The 20,708-nt window shown below is 46.3% G+C and overlaps 1 protein-coding gene across 4 annotated transcripts in view; it reads right to left on the bottom strand.

The window, feature by feature from the left end:
• Window positions 1-2,531: 2,531 nt before the first annotated feature.
• LOC115776999 (disks large homolog 4-like) overlaps window positions 2,532-20,708 on the bottom strand; it is a 54,382-nt gene continuing 36,205 nt past the window's right edge. For all 4 annotated transcript variants that reach the window (XM_030724801.1, XM_030724802.1, XM_030724803.1 and 1 more), the window contains 15 exons: window positions 19,757-19,881; window positions 19,437-19,606; window positions 17,537-17,673; window positions 17,301-17,451; window positions 16,488-16,756; window positions 15,505-15,607; window positions 15,197-15,293; window positions 12,361-12,537; window positions 12,240-12,277; window positions 5,156-5,203; window positions 4,967-5,068; window positions 4,708-4,880; window positions 4,515-4,624; window positions 4,176-4,267; window positions 2,532-4,098 (listed from right to left, as the gene is read on the bottom strand). In XM_030724801.1, the coding sequence (XP_030580661.1) occupies window positions 3,992-4,098; window positions 4,176-4,267; window positions 4,515-4,624; window positions 4,708-4,880; window positions 4,967-5,068; window positions 5,156-5,203; window positions 12,240-12,277; window positions 12,361-12,537; window positions 15,197-15,293; window positions 15,505-15,607; window positions 16,488-16,756; window positions 17,301-17,451; window positions 17,537-17,673; window positions 19,437-19,606; window positions 19,757-19,881 (1,899 nt within the window). In that variant the 3' untranslated portion in view covers window positions 2,532-3,991. The remainder of the gene's footprint in view (window positions 4,099-4,175; window positions 4,268-4,514; window positions 4,625-4,707; window positions 4,881-4,966; window positions 5,069-5,155; window positions 5,204-12,239; window positions 12,278-12,360; window positions 12,538-15,196; window positions 15,294-15,504; window positions 15,608-16,487; window positions 16,757-17,300; window positions 17,452-17,536; window positions 17,674-19,436; window positions 19,607-19,756; window positions 19,882-20,708) is intronic.

Raw genomic sequence — 20,708 nt, 5'->3', positions numbered from 1 at the left:
CAGTCTCAGCAGATGACCCCCCTCCCTGAGCCTGGTTCTGATGGAGGTTTCTTCCTGTTAAAAGGGAGTTTTTCCTTCCCACTGTCTCCAAGTGCTGCTCATAAGGGGTCATCTGATTGTTAGGTTTTCTCTGTATTATTGTAGGGTCTTTACCTTACAATATACAGCACCTTGAGATGACTGTTGGACTGTTGGTGCTATATAAATAAAACTGAACTAAAGATGTTCCACCATCCAGGAAGACTAATGGAGAGTCTGTTATTAAACTTCTGCAGCAGCTCAGATGGTCTTGAACAGAGGTGGTGGTCTATGACACCAACCATCAGCCACCGAGTGCACAGTCCTGAGATCCTTTCCCAGGTGGTTTAACTGCCATTAACACCTGAACCCAGTGGCGCAAAAAGGGGATATGCACTATATGCAATGCATAGGAGCGCCGCACAAGAGGGGGGCGCCAAAACGATGTGGGAAAATATTTCTCTAATTGCATTTTCTGTATTTAACAGCTGTGCATATGACATGATCAATAACAGAGGCGCTGCGCTGATTAGGCGCCCCTGCGCTCCTTCACCTCCCCTCCTCCTGTCCCATTTAAAGACAGTCGGTAAGTTATGAGCCGTTACTGAGACAGTGCGCTCAGACCAAAGCAGCAGCGCTTACTCCTGTAACCACCTTAAAACTTTTATTGGGAAACAGCTGGAGGGCCTTCTTCAACCACCTGATCAGCGACATGAAGAACAGAGAACTTTGTAGCTGCTCCATAAACCGCTGTTTGTTTCACACAGAGCAGGGCTGTCAATCACAGGACGGGCCAAAATTGAAGACACATTCTGAGTCACAGGCGGAACAGGATTAAAAATAATTATTTAAATTAGAAAAATAAATTTGAATGGCCAGAATACAGCAGCTTTGATTCTCAACACATTAAATAAAATATAAAATTAGATTATTCTTCAAAAATCACATGAATATATTTCAAACCGATGAAAAGTTGCAAATTTTTCAGGTAAAAACTGTAATGTGAATTTCTGCGCTTCACAGTCGGAAAAACGCTGCATAAACTGCGCAGTGTGTCAGTTTATCAGCAAATAGCGCAGCTGCAAACATAGCGGTGGAGACTCGTAATCACACGGTCCAGTCCCCAAAGCTGCAGGGACGCATTATGATGCTTCATGAGAAAAGCGACTCTCAGCCAGCTTTCATCCCGGAGCCCTGCTGAGGCTTTTCCTTCACTTTCTATGAACTGACAGATTTCCTCAGGCAGCTCATCGCATCTGTGTAATAAGGCGCGTCACCAAATTCAGAAGCTATTTACTCCAGAAAAGACTGAAACTGCCTCTTACAAAGTTCCCTGTCAGTGTTTCGGTGTTTATGACGCGTTCTGTCTTCAGGACTTTGCTGCACAGCGTTTCCTGCTGTGTGACGCAGTGATGCACTGTCAGCTCACCTGTGCAGGTCTCTTCATCTTTTCCGTATCTGTCCCACCAATCCGCTCTTTCCCCACAGCGCAAGTGAGGAAAAGAGACAGATGGTTTACCTCCGATGTCAGCGTTCAGGTCTTTTGCCTCCCACCGGTTTGGAAAATCCATGTTTTCCACTTTTCGTTTGGTCATTTTTTGGGGAGTCAGGCAGCTTAAATGTCACTGTAAAAAGTGCTGACCGATGTTTTATCAGCTGATCACTGATCAATCGGCAACACGGAAAACGGCCTGCCGGCAGCTGCTGCAGTGCGTGGAATTTGTAGTATAAGTGGTGGGAGCACATTTACCCGCGGGCTATTAATAATAGTTATATGAAATCATCTTGCTGGCCTATAAAATTAGATCGTGGACCGGAAGTGGCCCGCAGACCTTGAGTCTGACACATGTGACACAGAGAAAAACTGCAGTACGGAAGTAAAAATGTGCAGATGATTTGTTAGTACGAAAAATTATTTCTTATCCGATTACTTGATTAATTGATGGAATAATCGGTACAATACTCGATTCCTAAAATAATCGATAGCTGTATTCAGAAAGCCATAGTCAAACATTAGTTTTCAGCACCAGTGGAGCTGTGAAAGGCCTTCAAGAAAAATGACATGCACCTCGAGAAATGTAACTACAGGTTCACAAAGACTGTGATTAGGCTTTAGATGTGCTTTCTGGTTACATGTGTAGGCCCCTTCACTCAATTAACAAGCGGGAGCAGCTTTTAGCGGTTAGTATTAGCTTGCTAATTAGCATTACCACCCCCGCCCCTGTTTTTTTTGGGGGGGGGGGCGCCTAAAAACGTGTCCGCATACACCTCAGAAAGTATATAGCTGCGCCCCTGCCTGAACCTATGTGCTCATCAAAGCTCACATCATCAAGATGGAGCAACAGGCCTCACGATCACCTCAAAGGTGACACCACCACCAGAGGTCAAACAGATGACCTGAAGAGCTGAAGAAGCCCTCAGATGAGGTGAACCATCTCATGAACCTGACAGAAGTCGTGCTGCCTCCACCCGCACCCATTCAGCTCACCAGTAAATGAATCCATGAGTCACACTCAGCTTTTATAAGGAATTTATTTCAATATTTCAATAGTTTAATTTAATTTATAACTAATTAATTTCATTATACAACAAGCCAGTCATGAAACATCTGAACTGTGTGTGTATGTGTGTGTGAGACAGGCTAATCAATACTCAGATATGCTGATACGTCAGCTTTCATATAGTGTTTCTGTCAGTGCTCGCAAACAAAACATGACCTCAGGTGACCCCGCTGAGTGCGTGTGTGTGAGATGATATTACATCATCAATAATTATGATTACTTTCATTATAATAATTAGCATTATTCACACAACCCTGATATTCAGTCTAGGAAACCCCACTGGAACCCAACCAAACCCAAAGCACTGTGGACAACAGAGTCCTGTAGGTGGGACACAAGCTCCGCCCAGCCTCAAGCTTTAGCTCCGCCCCTCAGCAGGTTAATTTCAGTCTGCATCCTGCTGTGTGGAGCACTGAATCATGGGGTACTGCAGTCCAGCATGGACCCACAGCCAAGCTGTGTAGCTGGAACTGGGGCTGTAGCTGAGGCTTGTGGGTAATGTAGTCCTGCTGTGCTGTAGCTGCTTGTGGGTGGAGTTTATCTGCTGCCACAGCTGGGAAGTGTGGGTACTGTAGTCCAGAACTTTTTGCTTAAAAATGGAAGTGCTTCCGTTGGTTTTACCTCCTAAACACTGTCCAAAGTGTCCATCAGGAGGGGACTGTGGGAGCTGTAGTCCATATGAGGGCAGCTCAGTGTGTAGCATTGATAAGCCGTGTGCGTTTAAGTCAAGACAGGGGGATTATGGGTCGCGTAGTCCAGCTCAAAGTTGTTGTAGTCCAAGCCGAGGAGGATTGTGGGTGATTTAGTTGAAGCAGATGCAAAGTCAGGAAGTTGTAGTCCAAACAAAGGGAGGTTAAGGGTGTTGTAGTCCAGGCAGAGGAGGACAGTGGGAGATGAAGTCCAGCAGGGGAGTGTGTGGGGTGTAGTGGTGCAGGCAGAGGAGGATTGTGGGTGTTGTAGTCCAGTGGTTGTTTGATACTTTAAGCCCTGAAATAGACTGTGTGTTTGAGCCCCATCGTTTATTTACAGTCACACAAGTCTGTATGTACAGTACACACCGACGCACACACACGCGCACGCACACACCATTTTCACATCACACCAATCAATAAATAAATGATCAATAAATAAATAGCATGATATAAATACTTCAATACCAACTCAAGTCTACAGGCTCTGATTCATTATTTACTGATAATACAGGATCGATCAATCAATCAGCCAATCAGCTGTGTGTCTGTCCTCCCCTCAGATTAAAAACATCTCCATCCATTACTGAGCGCGCTCCTCAGCTCCCAAAGAAAGAAAACAAAAAGGATAAAAAGACAAACGTCTGCGCTCCCTCAGCTCGCCACTTAGAGGGGGAGGAGCCAGGAGGTGATGACAGCAGTTCCTGTGGAGACGGCAGCCAATCAGAGCCTGTCGCGGGCGGGGACCCAGATGTAGGGGCCGCTCTGCTCCTCGATGACCACTTTGACGTGGTGGTAGACCTCCTCGAAGCTGTCACCGTGCACGATGGCTGGAAAAGAGGCAGAGATGAGGTCAGAGGTCAGACTCGTTTGAAGCATTAACGTTTGCGGCGTGTTTTTATTTTACCTGTGAAACACTCCAGGAAGTCCTGCTCCAGCTTGATGGCTCGATCCAGAGCTTTCCTCGCCTGCTCCTCCGACAGACGCTTGTTCAGATCCCTGCAGAGATTTCAGGTACGTTAGCTCTCACAGTGACATCAGAGCGCTCCAGGACTCCGCCCACAAAACCACACCTGCTTTAAACTCAGATCTCTCAGGTACATGGTCACCTCTGGACCTCCTCCAGCTGTGCTGCTGTCATTAGATCTCATTGACTGGTCTAATTTCAGTTTTGTGGGCGGAGTCAGAGAGCACATTTGTGTGCCTACCACAGCGTGAACGCTCAGTTCTTCAGGGTTAAACTCACAGGATGTTCTCCAGGGACCGCGGGCGGATGAAAATGGCGACGGGGTGGAGCTGAGCCGCCTGCAGCCTCCTCACGGCGTTGGCCGACACGTCCAGGATGCAGTGCTTCCCCTGAACACACACACACACACCATCACCACACCGCCACGTGAGCGCCGTAGAAACGGTCACCGTGGAACAGCCCGGAGTCTCACCTGCTCGGCCACCTGCCTCACGCTCTGCACCGACGTCCCGTACAGGTGGTTGTTGTACTGTCCCGCCTCGATGAACCGATGCGACTGGATGTCCCGCTCCATCTGTTCCCGTGACGACACAAAGTGGTAGTCCCGCCCGTCCACCTCGTAGTCCCTGCGAGGGCGAGTCGTATCTGCAGGTGGAGAGAGAGAGAGACTTACATCAGTGACTTCCTGTCTGTTTACTTCCTGTTCTGACCACCTGTAGGCGGAGCCTTACGAGGGACGCAGGAGCCGAACTTGTCTGGGAACTCGGACAGCAGGTCGTCGTTGACTCGGTCTTTGGTGGGTCCCAGGATGATGATGGGGCGAGCGTAGTCCACTGAACACACACACACACAGAGGAGGTCTTGACCTCAGTCAGGCGTGTAAACACAGTCAAAGGTCAAAGGTTAACGGTGACACTAACCTTCAATCTGAGTGATGAGCTCATAGCTGTGAACAAAACCTTCTCTACCTGGAAGAAGAAGAAGAAGAATAAAACACACCTGCAGTTAGAAGCACAGAGGACATGGACCTGAGCGAGAGGCTGAAACACCCTCTGAAGTTCCACAGAGATCTGATCCAGGATCAGGAGGGTCTGAAGCTACATGAAGCTGATCTGACATCTTTACAGTGTGAGCTGATGCTGAGTCAGTGGCTAGAAAGGAGATCGGAGGTGCTTTGGTCACTTCCTGCTGTCAGGGAGGAGGTTCCTGTGAGTCAGAGGTCAGAGCAGCTCTGATGGACCTGATGAGCTTCTGTGTGTTTCTGAGTCTCAGTCTGAAGCTGAATGATTGTGTTCCTCACAGAGGAGAACAGAGAGAACATGAAGAACATTCCCAGGTCCCAGAGCTTCACTCTGGAGCTCTGCTGACAAAGTTCAGCATCATCTGAAGTTCACAAAACCAAAAAAACAAACTTCACTCATTGATCTTAATTTAATCTCCTGCCCAGCAGCTGTGAAGCAGCGACTGATTTTATGGAGCTTCACCTCCTGTTTCTGACCTTTGACCTCATAAACTACATCTGAGCTCTGACTGTGGAGGCAGTCTGAGTGCAGCATTTTCCTTCTTGTCCAGTGTTGGAGAATCTGTGTAAACTGTAGCTTCAGTTTCCTGTTCTTGGTAAACAGGAGTCAGTGTGGTCTCCTGCTGCTGTGGTCCATCTGCTTCAAGGTTCAGAGATGCTCTTCTGCATACCCTGATTATACTGACTGGTTATTTCAGTTCTTGTTTACTATCAGCTTGTAGCAGTTTGGCCCTTCTCTGACCTCTGACCTCAGCAGGGCATTTTCTCCCACAGAGCTGCTGTTTCCATGGATATTTCCTGTGTTTCAGACCTGCTCTGTAAACTCCAGAGATGGTTGGTGGGAAAATGTCACCATATCAGCAGTTACTGAAGTCAATCTTAAAAATGATCAATCAGTCTTTATTAGTTGGCTATGTACCACAGACCTTCAAGGTGGCTGTAATTAAACCTCTGCTTAAAAAGCCATCACTGACCCAGCTGTCTTAGCTAATTATAGGCCAATCTCCAACCTTCCTTTTCTCTCAAAGATTCTTGAAAGAGTAGTTGTAAAACAGCTAACTGATCATCTGCAGAGGAACGGTTTATTTGAAGAGTTTCAGTCAGGTTTCAGAATTCATCACAGTACAGAAACAGCATTAGTGAAGGTTACAAATGATCTTCTTACAGCCTCTGACAGTGGACTCATCTCTGTGCTTGTCCTGTTGGACCTCAGTGCAGCTTTTGGTACTGTTGACCATAACATTTTATTACAGAGATTAGAGCTTGCTATAGGTATTAAATATGTCTGTGTAGATTCTCAGTCATCCAGGTCATAGTAGTCTCTGGAGCTTGAAAAAGGCGACTGGACTTCTTTTTGTTTCTTGAAGACGTTTCACCTCTCATCCGAAAGGCTTCTTCAGTTCTCAACCAAATGGTGGAGAGACCCAGGTATTTAAACCCCTGTGGGCGTAGTCCCCTGGAGGTGGTTATGACCCTCTATTGATCATGTGCGTGAACACATGTGCCCAGGTGTGAAGGGGGCGTGGGTCATATTTAATCAGTGGTTTCAGTTGAAACCAATTTAGGACTCCGCTCCATTGTTTCCTGTGGCCTATTGAGGTCACTGGAACAAAGGTGTGAATGGGGGTTGAGACGTCTGGGAAGGGAGCTCAGGACAGCACTGTAAGCGGGGGAAAGTTGGTGACGTAATCCACCTCCTCTGTTCAATGATGGTTGTTCACAGTGGACATAGATGGCTTCTTTCACTCCTCTTTCAAACCATCTGTTTTCCCTGTCCAAAATGTGAACATTGGCATCCTCAAAAGAGTGCCCTTTTTCCTTCAGATGCAGATGTACTGCTGAATCTTGTCCTGTCGAAGTGGCTCTTCTATGTTGTGCCATTCGTTTGTGAAGAGGCTGTTTGGTTTCTCCAATGTAGAGGTCCGAGCACTCTTCACTGCACTGAACAGCATACACTACATCGCTGATCTTGTGTTTGGCGGGTTTGTCCTTGGGATGAACCAGTTTTTGTCTTAGGGTGTGACTTGGTTTGAAGTATACTGAGATGTCATGCTTGGAGAAAATTCTTCTGAGTTTCTCTGACAAGCCCGACACATATGGGATGACAATGTTGTTCCTCTTGTCCTTCCTATTCTCTGTAGTTTGTGTTTGGCCTTCATTCCTGTGCATCTTAGCTGATTTGATGAAGGCCCAGTTGGGGTAACCGCATGTTTTGAGGGCTTTCTTAATGTGTGTGTGTTCCTTATGCTTCTTGAAGCATAAGGAATACTGTGTATCATTAACATGTGTTCCCTTTTATTTTTAAGTATCAAAACACTAAACAATATTACAAAAATTGAGAACTGAAGAAGCCTTTCGGATGAGAGGTGAAACGTCTTCAAGAAACAAAAAGAAGTCCAGTCGCCTTTTTCAAGCTCCAGAGACTACTATGACCTGGATGACTGAGAATCTACACAGACATATTGCCTTGCACTTTGGGAGGAACACCCTTCAATTGGTGCGGGAGTATGAAAGGGACTCAAGAAAGCTAGCGGACTACAGGAACCACCTTCGTTTCAACTTGAGATGCAGACAGTCCAGACTGGTTCCCAAGAGTATGCACCTTGGGTCCACAGTAAAAGGACATAGAGCTGACCAAATTCTATGGAGAGCACAGAACCACCTTTTGAGTGAAAGGATAAGACAGGTCCATTTCACCATAGATGCACTCCAGAACAAAATCCACCAGACTCAGCAGAAACTCTCATCACTCTTACCTCACACCATCGCAGAAGAAGTTTCTACATTTGTGGACAAAGCCCAGCTCGCACAACACATCAAAGGCAAGGAAAGACAACTACGTAAATTTCAAACTCTGCAAACCAAGGCATACCATTCATCTGTTAACAAACAGGACGACACGATAAGCAATGGAAACCAAGGAAAGTGGGTGAAGAACCTATCAGACAGGGTCCTCACCAAACCAGAAGAAAATGTGCTAGCCAAAGGACTCAACTTTGCCATAGCCCCACAACAGCTTCCTATAGTAGACCTCATCACAGCGACAGAAACCGCTATAAGAAATAACAAACTTTCTCATCCTGAAGCAGAACAGATCAGGATGAAAGTTTCAGCCACTCTCTCCAGTGCAAGACTTCCTCCATCCAACCTCACCATTCAGGAGAAGAAGGCCATCACAGCCCTAAGCAAGGATCAAAACATCACCATACTGCCAGCCGACAAGGGGAGGTGCACGGTTGTGCTGAATTCATCGGATTACCACAACAAAATTACTACACTCCTCAGTGACAACAATACTTATGAGGTCTTGAGACGTGATCCCACAAGCAACTACAAGAAAAAAGTTGTTTGCTGCCTGCAACAACTTGAAAAGGAAAAAGCCATTGACCGCCCCACTTACTACCGCCTGTACCCTGGAGAAGCCACTCCATGCATTTATGGACTCCCAAAGATCCACAAAGAAGGAGTCCCACTTCGACCCATTATCAGCAGTATAAACTCGGTCACCTATAACATTTCCAAACACCTCGCCACCATCTTATCACCGCTTGTTGGCATCACACCCCACCACATTGAAAACTCTACAGATTTTACTAACAAGGTCCAGAATCTTGTACTGGATCCAGATGAAACCATGGTGTCCTTTGATGTGGTTTCACTTTTCACTTGCATACCTACAACTGAGGCAGTGGAGACCGTCAGAAGACGACTACAGGAAGACGATTCCTTACTGAACAGAACCAGCCTCACCCCAGATCAGATTTGTGCACTTTTAGATCTCTGCCTTACCACAACATATTTTAAATACAATGATGGATTCTACAGACAGAAGCATGGATGTGCCATGGGCTCCCCAGTGTCTCCCATTGTAGCCAACCTTTACATGGAGGAAGTGGAAAGTAAAGCTCTTGGTTCTTTCAAAGGGATGGCACCTAGCCACTGGTACAGATATGTAGATGACACCTGGGTCAAAATCAAAACCCATGAAGTAGAAGCCTTCACTCGTCACATCAACTCAGTGGATAAATACATACGTTTTACCAGGGAGGACACCAGAGATAACAAGTTACCATTCCTGGACTGTGCGGTGCTTATCGAGGAAGATGGAAGCCTCAACATTGAAGTTTACCGGAAGCCCACACACACAGACCAGTATCTCCTCTTTGACTCCCACCACCCTCTGGAACACAAACTTGGGGTGATCAGGACCCTACAACACCGTGCGGAAAGTGTTCCCTCTAAGGCAGAAGGGAAGCATAAGGAACACACACACATTAAGAAAGCCCTCAAAACATGCGGTTACCCCAACTGGGCCTTCATCAAATCAGCTAAGATGCACAGGAATGAAGGCCAAACACAAACTACAGAGAATAGGAAGGACAAGAGGAACAACATTGTCATCCCATATGTGTCGGGCTTGTCAGAGAAACTCAGAAGAATTTTCTCCAAGCATGACATCTCAGTATACTTCAAACCAAGTCACACCCTAAGACAAAAACTGGTTCATCCCAAGGACAAACCCGCCAAACACAAGATCAGCGATGTAGTGTATGCTGTTCAGTGCAGTGAAGAGTGCTCGGACCTCTACATTGGTGAAACCAAACAGCCTCTTCACAAACGAATGGCACAACATAGAAGAGCCACTTCGACAGGACAAGATTCAGCAGTACATCTGCATCTGAAGGAAAAAGGGCACTCTTTTGAGGATGCCAATGTTCACATTTTGGACAGGGAAAACAGATGGTTTGAAAGAGGAGTGAAAGAAGCCATCTATGTCCACTGTGAACAACCATCATTGAACAGAGGAGGTGGATTACGTCACCAACTTTCCCCCGCTTACAGTGCTGTCCTGAGCTCCCTTCCCAGACGTCTCAACCCCCATTCACACCTTTGTTCCAGTGACCTCAATAGGCCACAGGAAACAATGGAGCGGAGTCCTAAATTGGTTTCAACTGAAACCACTGATTAAATATGACCCACGCCCCCTTCACACCTGGGCACATGTGTTCACGCACATGATCAATAGAGGGTCATAACCACCTCCAGGGGACTACGCCCACAGGGGTTTAAATACCTGGGTCTCTCCACCATTTGGTTGAGAACTGAAGAAGCCTTTCGGATGAGAGGTGAAACGTCTTCAAGAAACAAAAAGAAGTCCAGTCGCCTTTTTCAAGCTCCAGAGACTATAGGTATTAAAGGTACTGCACTGCAGTGGTTTGAATCATATTTATCTAATAGACTCCAATTTGTTCATGTAAATGGGGAGTCTTCTTCACACACTAAGGTTAATTATGGAGTTCCACAGGGTTCTGTGCTAGGACCAATTCTATTTATATTATACATGCTTCCCTTAGGCAGTATTATTAGAAAGCATTGCATCAATTTTCATTGTTATGCAGATGATACTCAGCTTTACCTATCAATGAAGCCAGATGACACACATCAATTAGTTAAACTGCAGTAATGTCTTAAAGACATTAAGGCCTGGATGACCTCTAATTTCCTGCTTCTAAATTCAGATAAAACTGAAGTTCTTGTTCTCGGCCCCACAAATCTTAGAAACATGGTGTCTAACCAGATACTTACTCTGGATGGCATTACTTTGGCCTCCAGTAACACTGTGAGAAATCTTGGAGTCATTTTTGACCAGGATTTGTCCTTCAATGCACATATTAAACAAATATGTAGGACCGCTTTTTTGCATTTGTGCAATATTTCTAAAATTAGAAACATCCTTTCTCAGAGTGATGCTGAAAAGCTAATTCATGCATTTATTACTTCTAGGCTGGACTATTGTAATTCATTATTATCAGGCTGTCCTAAAAGCTCCCTGAAAAGCCTTCAGCTGATCCAAAATGCTGCAGCTAGAGTACTGACAGGGACTAGAAAGAGAGAGCAGATTTCTCCCATATTGGCTTCTCTTCATTGGCTCCCTGTTAAATCTAGAATAGAATTTAAAATCCTTCTCCTCACATACAAGGTCCTGAATAATCAGGCACCATCTTATCTCAAAGACCTCATAGTACCATATCACCCCAACAGAGCACTTCACTCTCAGACTGCTGGCTTACTTGTGGTTCCTCGGATACTTAAGAGTAGAATGGGAGGCAGAGCCTTCAGCTTTCAGGCCCCTCTTCTGTGGAACCAGCTTCCAGCTTGGATTCAGGAGACAGACACCCTCTCTATTTTTAAGATTAGGCTTAAAACTTTCCTTTATGATAAAGCTTATAGTTAGGGCTGGATCAGGTGACCCTGAACCCTCCCCTTAGTTATGCTGCTATAGGCCTAGTCTGCTGGGGGGTTCACATAATGCACTGTTTCTTTTTATTCACCTTATTTACTTTGTTTATACTCAACTCTGCATTTAATCATTAATTGATATTAATCTCTGGCTCTCTTCCACAGCATGTCTTTTCTCTCCCCTCAGCCCCCCCTCAGCAGATGACTGCCCCTCCCTGAGCCTGGTTCTGATGGAGGTTTCTTCCTGTTAAAAGGGAGTTTTTCCTTTCCACTGTCACCAAGTGCTGCTCATAGGGGGTCATTTTGACTGTTGGGTTTTCTCTGTATTATTGTAGGGTCTTTACCCACAATACAAAGCGCCTTGAGGCGACTGTTGTGATTTGGCGCTATATAAATAAAATTGAATTGAATTGAATTTAAATTACCTTCAGTCTGACCTTCAGCAGGTCGTCTTCATCATGTCTAAATGCTCTGAGCTGCTGCCATGTGATTGGCTGCTCAGATACTTGCATTAGCAGGAGTTGAACTGGTGTTCCTAATGAAGTGGCCACTGAGTGTAAACATTAAAAATGGATCCAGGAATGAGCTCATTTTTATTTTATATGATCTTCTATTATTTGATCTTTTATATAATAAATGATTTCCTGTGTTTGTAACTGTCCTCTGATCAGTTTGGGAGGATTTACTGATTAATGAGCATGTCTGCCTTCATCCTCCTCCTCCTCCTCGGTGGTAAACGTTACCTTTGCTCTTCATCCGTGACCACTCCTTCCTCTCCACTCTGAAACACACAGACACACACTGTCTGTCTCCATGTAACACACACTGACACTGATTACAGGTGTGTATAAAGTATTCACTGACCTGTGCTTGGATGGGATGTAGCCCAGCTCCTCCAGCTCCCCCTGCTGGTTGACCCTCCGCGCCTGCCACCACTCGTCGTCGGCGCTGTCGATCACGTGGAAGACCTCCCCGAAGTTAAAGTCCAGAGCCTGAGACAGCACGCCGCAGTCCCACTGCTTATCGTAGTCGAAGAGCGCCCTGAAAGAGGACACCGTGAAGACCTGACCTCTGACCTCTACTCAGGAGGCCATGTGACCGCCTCAGTGTGTCAGCTGTTTGATCACTAATGGACCAGCTGTGGGGCTCCGCCCCCTGAGAAAGAGTCATGTTTCAGGAGTTTACTGAGGGACTGTTGATCACTGTGAGAGTGTGAGCATCAGAGCAGCTGAGACAGGAAACACTGACACACACCTGAGAGTCACACACACCTCACCTGATTCATCTGTACTCTGAGAGCTCACACACACCTGAGAGTCACACACACCTCACCTGATTCATCTGTACTCTGAGAGTCACACACACCTGAGAGTCACACACACCTCACCTGATTCATCTGTACTCTGAGAGTCACACACACCTGAGAGTCACACACACCTCACCTGATTCATCTGTACTCTGAGAGTCACACACACCTGAGAGTCACACACACCTCACCTGGATTCATCTGTACTCACACACCTCCATCAGACCATCATATGAACAAAAGATGGTGTGACTGTCTCAGAACACATCTTTAAACTCTATACTGCTACTAGTACTACTGATACTATTACTGCTAATTATTACTATTACTGATAATCTACTATTACTATGGTATTAATTAGTTTTCCAAAACAACATAGGATTCAAATAAGTAACAGTACCACGTTAAACTACAAAAAGGTTAACAGTTATGGGGGGGCTGTAGCTCAGGGGTCATCTGCTAATGTGAAGGTTGGTGGTTTGATTCCTGTGACTGTTAGAAAGCACTGAGACAGAGAGGAAAGTATGAATGTTTGAATGAAACGTGCTGCATAAAGCCCTCCATTAGAACCAGTCATTGACTATAACCCTGTCACTGCCACAGAGGACACACAAACCCTCTGACACACACGCTGATCACAGATCAGTTTTTAAAATGAAACTCTCATTCTTGAACCCTGCAGTGAGGCTGTCACCTCTTCCTGCTTCTCTGAGTCCAGATGTTTTCCTTCTCTGCACATCAGTCATTTCTCTCTGTGACATCACTGTGAAATACTTTTTAATCCATCATCAGGAAGGTTGAAAGATTTCAGTTTGTACTTCAGTGATGCTTCAGAACATCTCTGTGTTTCTGTGATCCACCGCAAGCTGAACGTGCTTCCTTAGATTGTTTCCTTAGAGAGGAGCTGTGGTGTATGGAGACTGTTTGAGCTCACTGATTCATAATGAATCTGATTTAGTACCATAGGAGAGAGAGGAAAGCTGCTGGTTCACATGAATCTGATGGTTGATGCACTGTTTCTTTTCATTCACCTTATTTACTCTGCATTTAATCATTAATTATTATTAATCTCTGTCTCCCCCCCCTCAGCAGATGACCCCCCCTCCCTGAGCCTGGTTCTGCTGGAGGTTTCTTCCTGTTAAAGGGAGTTTTTCCTCCTCACTGTCACCAAGTGCTGCTCATAGGGGGTCGTTTTTGACATCAAATTTTGATTTAGTTTTAGTCATAATTTAGTATCTGAATAGTTTTAGTTTAGTTAGTTTTAGTCGACTAAAATATAAAGGGTGTAAAATGTAAATGCTTTTTCTTCAGTTCCCTTGAATTAGTCATTATACACACTTACACAAAATTAAACATTTATTAAAGTTATGGAATATTATTAATAATATTAACATTAGCGTTTCACCTGCTTCCCACACACCTGATCATTAACACCACCTCACTGAGATAATCCAGCGTTTTACAGCAGGACGCTCTGACAGGTACAGGGCAGTGTTCAGGACTAAGATTATAAAGGCTAATCCACCGCGGTGTGGAGATTTTCTCTGAACACAAACTGGGAAAAACACGTTACCCTGCATGACATTAAAATGCTGACCTTTGCATGGAGATCTGGGTGACTGGTTTGCAGATGTTTAAGATTTGTGGTGTTTTTACCCGAGATAGTCGCCCCACATGGTTTACACATCGTTTTGTTTGTCACAACGTCAAAGGACAAATGTGTCCATACATCGGCTCTTCTCTTTCTCCCTGCTGACATTGGTTACATCACTTAGTTCTATCGGAAGTAACAACAAATCACAGGCTAGTTTGTCCTTCCCGGGTTTAGAGAAAATTTGTGCAACTGTGCGTTTGATTGGATGTTTTAAATTGTCCCACCCTGTCACAAAATTAAATCAGTTCTGATTGGATTTCGTCCCTGACAAACATTTTCGTCTCGTTTTCATTCGTTGAGAAAGTGTCAGTTAACTTCGTTATCGTTTTTATCCTTTTAGGTAGTTTTTATTTAGTTATCATCTCGTTATCATCATAAAAAAAAAGGTTCATCAATGAAAACTATGACGAAAATATTTTGTCAAATTAACACTGCTCATAGGAGGTCGTTTTGACTGTTGGGTTCTCTCTGTATTATTTAGGGTCTTTACCCACAATAAAAATCACCGTGAGGTGACTGTTTGTTGTGATTTGGTGCTATATAAATAAAACTGAACTGAACTGAAATTATTAGTGTGTTATTCAGGGTAAGAACACTCATAGATGAATGAGGCCCAGCATGCAGTTCTGATGGCTGCCCCTCCCTCCATCCCAATCTAACCTGGGACAGGTGTGTTTGCTCATGCTCAGTGTGCAGGCAGGTGTCAGGTTGCTCTCTGAGCTCAGGTTGGCTCAGGTTACCTGATGTAGAAGGTGCGGTTGGCTCTCAGACTCCCAGACGAGCTGTTCATCATCTGCTCCCTCAGGTCGTGGATCTTTGCTTCAAAGCGGCTGTACTCTGAACACACACACATGAGCAGAGGTCACACAGTCAGAGGTCGTTACACACACACACACACACAGCCATCAGGACCCACTATCAGCATCACTACAACAATCAGAGCTTACTGCTTCATAACCAGGCTCTGGTCCTGGATCAGCCTATCAGGAGAGTCTTTACACACTCTGTGTGTGTGTGAGTGTGTGTGTGTGTGTGTGTGTGTTCTTACCTTCAGGTCTGTACTGTGCAACTATGGTAACAGTCTGTCCAGCGTTCTTCAGAGCTGCTGCTGCCTGCTCATGTGTGGCGTACCTGAGGTCCACCCCGTTCACCTGCGCGTGCACACACACACACACACACACACACAAAATCAGATGTTAGATGAATGAAACTGCAGTCATTACCTCAGCCTGACCAGCAGGGGGCAGCCTTACACTTTAAACTGAAAAGGTGTGTCTCCTTTGCCACCTGCTGGTTACAGACTGATCTGCTCTGTGACTGAGGACCAGCGTTTTGGTAAAACCAAAGTTACTCATTACAGTACTCTGATTATTTCATTACTGTAAAGACAAACACAGCTGAACAGAAACCTCCAAACAGCCTGTTTGTGTCTGTAGCATGAGCGCATTCATACTGTGGAGGTATTCCTGTTATTGTGGGTAGAAGAGAACATCATCAGACTGTGAGCTGCTGAGGAGCTCTGCTTAGGAAGAAGCTCCTGTTGAGCTAATCTGAGCTCCACACCTCAGTACAGACAGATGGTGCTGCAGCTCTTATTCAGCTAAAGCTACAGTCAGTGAGGGAGCTGGTTCATGAAGGAGGAGCTGCCAAGATCAGCTCACTACAGAAATTCACCTCACTCAGATAATACAGATCATGTAGAACAGGATACCCAGCTGTCTGAAGATACAGACCCCACACTGAGTGTGCTTTGGCTGTTGTTCTGGTCTTTATACTCAGGTCTGTGTACTCACACTGAGGATCTGGTCTGTGTTCTCAGGTCTGGTACTCACACTGAGGATCTGGTCTTTATACTCAGGTCTGTGTACTCACACTGAGGATCTGGTCTTTATACTCAGGTCTGTGTACTCACACTGAGGATCTGGTCTTTATACTCAGGTCTGTGTACTCACACTGAGGATCTGGTCTTTATACTCAGGTCTGTGTACTCACACTGAGGATCTGGTCTTTGTACTCAGGTCTGGTACTCACACTGAGGATCTGGTCCCCCTTGCGGAGCTCTCCGCTCAGGTCTGCTGGCCCTCCTGCGAGGATGAAGGAGATGAAGATGCCCTCTCCGTCCTCCCCGCCCACGATGTTGAAGCCCAGGCCGGTGGAGCCGCGTTGCACACACACCCGGCGAGGCTCCCTCGAGTAGTCGTCCTCTCCCATCATGCCGCGGGGTATGGGGGAGTATCGTCGTGGCGATGGAGGAGGGAGGGCTTGTGGGTAATCACACATGTAGTCTGGCTCCATGTAGGCTGCAGAGAGGACAGAGGAGTCAGCAGCTGCTTTGCAGAGGCTCCTGGATCAGGAACAGTGCTGACCCTGAACTGTGGATCAGGGACGGGTTAAACCTCTGCTTACAGACTGGGTTTGATACATTATTAGGATCTAGTCTGAAAAAAGAGATCAGGAACTTGGATCAGCTGTGTGGGCAGCTCTGAGGAAACAGAAACATCTGATTTGATCACGCTGCTGCTTCTGTTTCAGCCCCGACTGAAGCTGCTGTGATGACCTCATCTCTGCTTCTGCAGGACTTTGATGGATATTTGGCTCCACCTGCTGTCTCTCTGACTGACCAATGAAATGAAGCGTAATGAAAATCACACAGGTGGACCACCTCATAATCAATCATAATCAGTGAAAGCAGTGATGTGGAAAATGATGGAGTCAGATGTTTGGTTAGTCGTGCTGAAACAGACGCACTGATGTGTGTGTTGGTGTTCAGAGCAGAGCAGGTGTGTGCAGCATTGTTACTGTTATTAATGCATCAGCAGTTCATTCATGATGAGTGGTACCTACAGCTGGTCAGGTCGGGGGGGCTGTATCGATCGATCGGGTGGATGTACTGTGAGGTGGGCGTGGCCACCTTCAGGTAGACCACCTCCCCCGTGTTCTTCAGGGCCGACACGGCGTCTTCATGCAGGACGTCCTCCAGAGACATATGGTTGACCTATCAGGGGGTCAGAGCCTCAGGTTAGACCACGATCTGCTCAGTTTAGCCTGTCAGAGAGCACAAACAGTGTGAGGTCACCTACCGCCAGGATTTTGTCTCCAATCTGTAGCCGTCCGTCACGGTGTGCCGCCCCGCCCTCGATGATCTTGGTGACGTAGATGCTGTTGTCTCCAGGAACGTGCTGGTTCCCCACACCCCCAGCTATGCTGAAGCCCAGACCTGCACCAGAGGGGGGACAGGTTAGATTAACAACCCCAGAACCCAGAGGGAACCAGGACCCAGAAACCCAGTTACGACTTTTCCACCGCCGAGGTGCCGGTGCTGGTTTCAATGAACCGGCGAAACGCTTAAGAACGAGCCCGCGTTCCCACCGCGTTTCTGTGAACTGCTCCTTTACGTATGAGTGTGGGCGGGTCCTCGTCTGGACACGAAGCCGAAGCGCACAAACGTGGGAGAACACGCTCCCCTTTCTGTGCTGCAAACACCTTTTAGGGTCCAAACCAAACTACTGCAGCATCTGTGTGCAGCACAGAGGGAAACACAGACAGAGATTAGAGTACGCACTTTGTGTCCTTTTATCTGTGATATGAACTGATACAAAGCAGCAAGTTCAGCCTTACAGCCCAACCTAATTCACAGCCGTGAAAATCGCTTCGCTTTTCTCATGTAATACACGTGTAATATGGTAGAAAACTTGATGTTGAGACGGCAGAGTCACGCCTTTTTGCCGCTTTCGGCACGTGTTCTTGGTTCGAGACCAGCTAGTTTGCGGGGCCGGAGTTGAACCCGTTTTTGGCCGAGCACCGAGTGCTTCCACGGTGGAAAACCCGCTGAATGGGATTAATCAAAGTCTCTTAGGTTCTTCACGCAGCATTAATTATTAGAAACACACAGAACAATTAGAACCTTTAAAATGAAGTTCCTGTGACTCTGGTTCTTGAGCGAGTCTACTATCATCACTGAGGTCCATACCTGGAAGATCACTGATTTACTGTCTCTGATGGGTAAATCAAGGATATCACCTATATATTTGTTTAATATGATGATTAATATTATATTATAACGGGCAGCACAGTGGCGCGGTGGTTAGCACTGCTGCCTCACAGCTACAATGATATCTAGAAGGTCTGGGTTTGATTCCACCATGACCCGGGCCTCTCTGTGTGGAGTTTGCATGTTCTCCTGTGTCTGCGTGGGTTTCCTCCCTCAGTCCAAACACATGCAGTTACAGGTGTTAGGTTACTTGGTCACTCTAAACTGCACACAGGTGTGAATGGTTGTCTGTGTCTCTGTTGAGAGACAGGCTTCTACCCTGCCTCTCGCCCTATGACAGCTGGCATAGGCTCCAGCCCTCCCACGACCCTGAACAGGATAAGTGGAAGAGAATGGATGGATATTAATTATAATCATACTTTCTAGTGTTACTTTCTAAGGCCTGCAGAGTTTTCGCTCATTTTAAAGCATAAAGTAAAAAGCAAAGATGATGTTTATGTAAAATAAGCAGCGATCAAACAGGATTATTGGTGATGAGTGATGAGTGAAACTCTAGATTTCCATGATTCCTGATCTGGATTAGACACTGCCCCCACAGGCTGAGCCCCCACACTAACTGATTACAGGTGAGCTCCAGGTGTATCAGAGCTCCTCAAAGCAGCAGTGTGTCTGATATAACAGGACATGTTCAGGTAGAATCAGGTCTGTCTGATGCACCACAGAGACTCTCCATCCTGGCTGATCACCAGCTGTTATTGCTAACAGGTTTATAAAGCATCGTTACAGTATGTGGACCTGCTGGAGAGTTAAAGGTTAAAGTCCTGGTGAACATTGATCATTTCCTGCATGGAGCCTCTGTGATGGCTTTAATTCTTCTTCAGCTGAGATCAAACATGAAACAATGACAGGAAGTGTCCAGCAGAGGGCGGCAGAGCAGCAGAGATCCACAGTTACATAACACCTGAGCACCTCCTCTCCTCCCGCCTCACCTTTGGGTCCTTTCATGAGTTTGATCTGTGTGATGCGTTCGCTCGGTGGGCGTCTCCGCAGCACGTACAGCCTGACCACAGGCCCCGCCTCCTTCAGCGCCTCCACGGCGGTGGAGTGAGTGACCTCTCTGACGTCCACGTCGTTGACGAATACGATGCTGTCGTTCACCCTGGAGAGGAAGAGAGAGAGTCATCCTCAGTACCTCAGACAGCTGTTTGAAGGCTCAGGTGTGACCAGGCTCAGGCTGGACTGCTGCTTTAAAGGTGAGTGATGCTTCATGTCCTCACAAACACACAAACACAAGCGTGTGTGTGTGTACCTGAGGCGTCCGTCCTGGGCGGCGGCTCCTCCAGGGATGATCTTAGTGATGAAGATGGAGGGGTCGTCTCCGATGTGAGGATTATCCGTTCCTCCTGCGATGCTGAAGCCCAGACCAGAGTTACCCTGAACACACACACAGTAACACAGGTTAACACATGTTAACAAACAGTAACACACATTAACACAACAGTACTTGATGCAGACATGTTGTCCAGACCCCAGTTCCCCTGTCTGAGAGAAGACCTGGATGCATCATTCTCAGAGTGTGAGAGCTCCTGTATTTGGATGTTTTTATCTGTCAGTTCACTTTCCTGCACTGTTGGATGACCCTGCAGGTCTGCACATGCTCAGTGCAGGTTCAGTATTTTTATCAACTCTAAATGATGTCAGTAACCAGCTGTCTGATGGAGGTCAGAAGGTGACTTCATGTGACCTGCCTTAAGTGGATTTCTTTGGACTCTACAGAAGCTTCCAAAATGCATAAAACTGACTGAGTCCCTCTAAAACAACCACCTTCACACCTGAGGAGTCGATCAAAGAGGAGCATCTTCAGCTCACAGAGGAGACCTTTAAAGGCCTTAAACAGCCTGAGGAGGAGCAGTCACATCTCAACACCACTTCACTGCATTTAAGGAGTCACACAGGTACATGATCTCACCTGTTCACCTGAAGCACTAACACCAGCCTTCACTGGAACTAAGAGCCAATTAAAGATTAAAGCTCTGGCAGTAAAATGTGAAATGTGTGTGTGTGTGTGTGTGTGTGTGTGTGTGTTATGATAAGTTTAAGTATGAGTGGACCCAGAGCTGAGAGGCTCTGCGGGGTGGTGATGGAATCCTTTAGAGGCAGGCTGAGGAGCTCAGACATCCACAGGGAGCTCAGGGTAGAGCTGCTGGTCCTTTACTTTGAAAGGAGCCTGAGGTGGCTCCAGCTTCCTCCTCCCTTCTGAT

Source organism: Archocentrus centrarchus, unplaced genomic scaffold (assembly GCF_007364275.1).
Source record: "Archocentrus centrarchus isolate MPI-CPG fArcCen1 unplaced genomic scaffold, fArcCen1 scaffold_41_ctg1, whole genome shotgun sequence".
In the NCBI taxonomy this organism is placed as follows: Eukaryota; Metazoa; Chordata; class Actinopteri; order Cichliformes; family Cichlidae; genus Archocentrus; species Archocentrus centrarchus.
The sequence above is the reverse complement of the archived record's forward strand: the minus strand, read 5'-3'. Positions and strand labels throughout refer to the sequence as shown.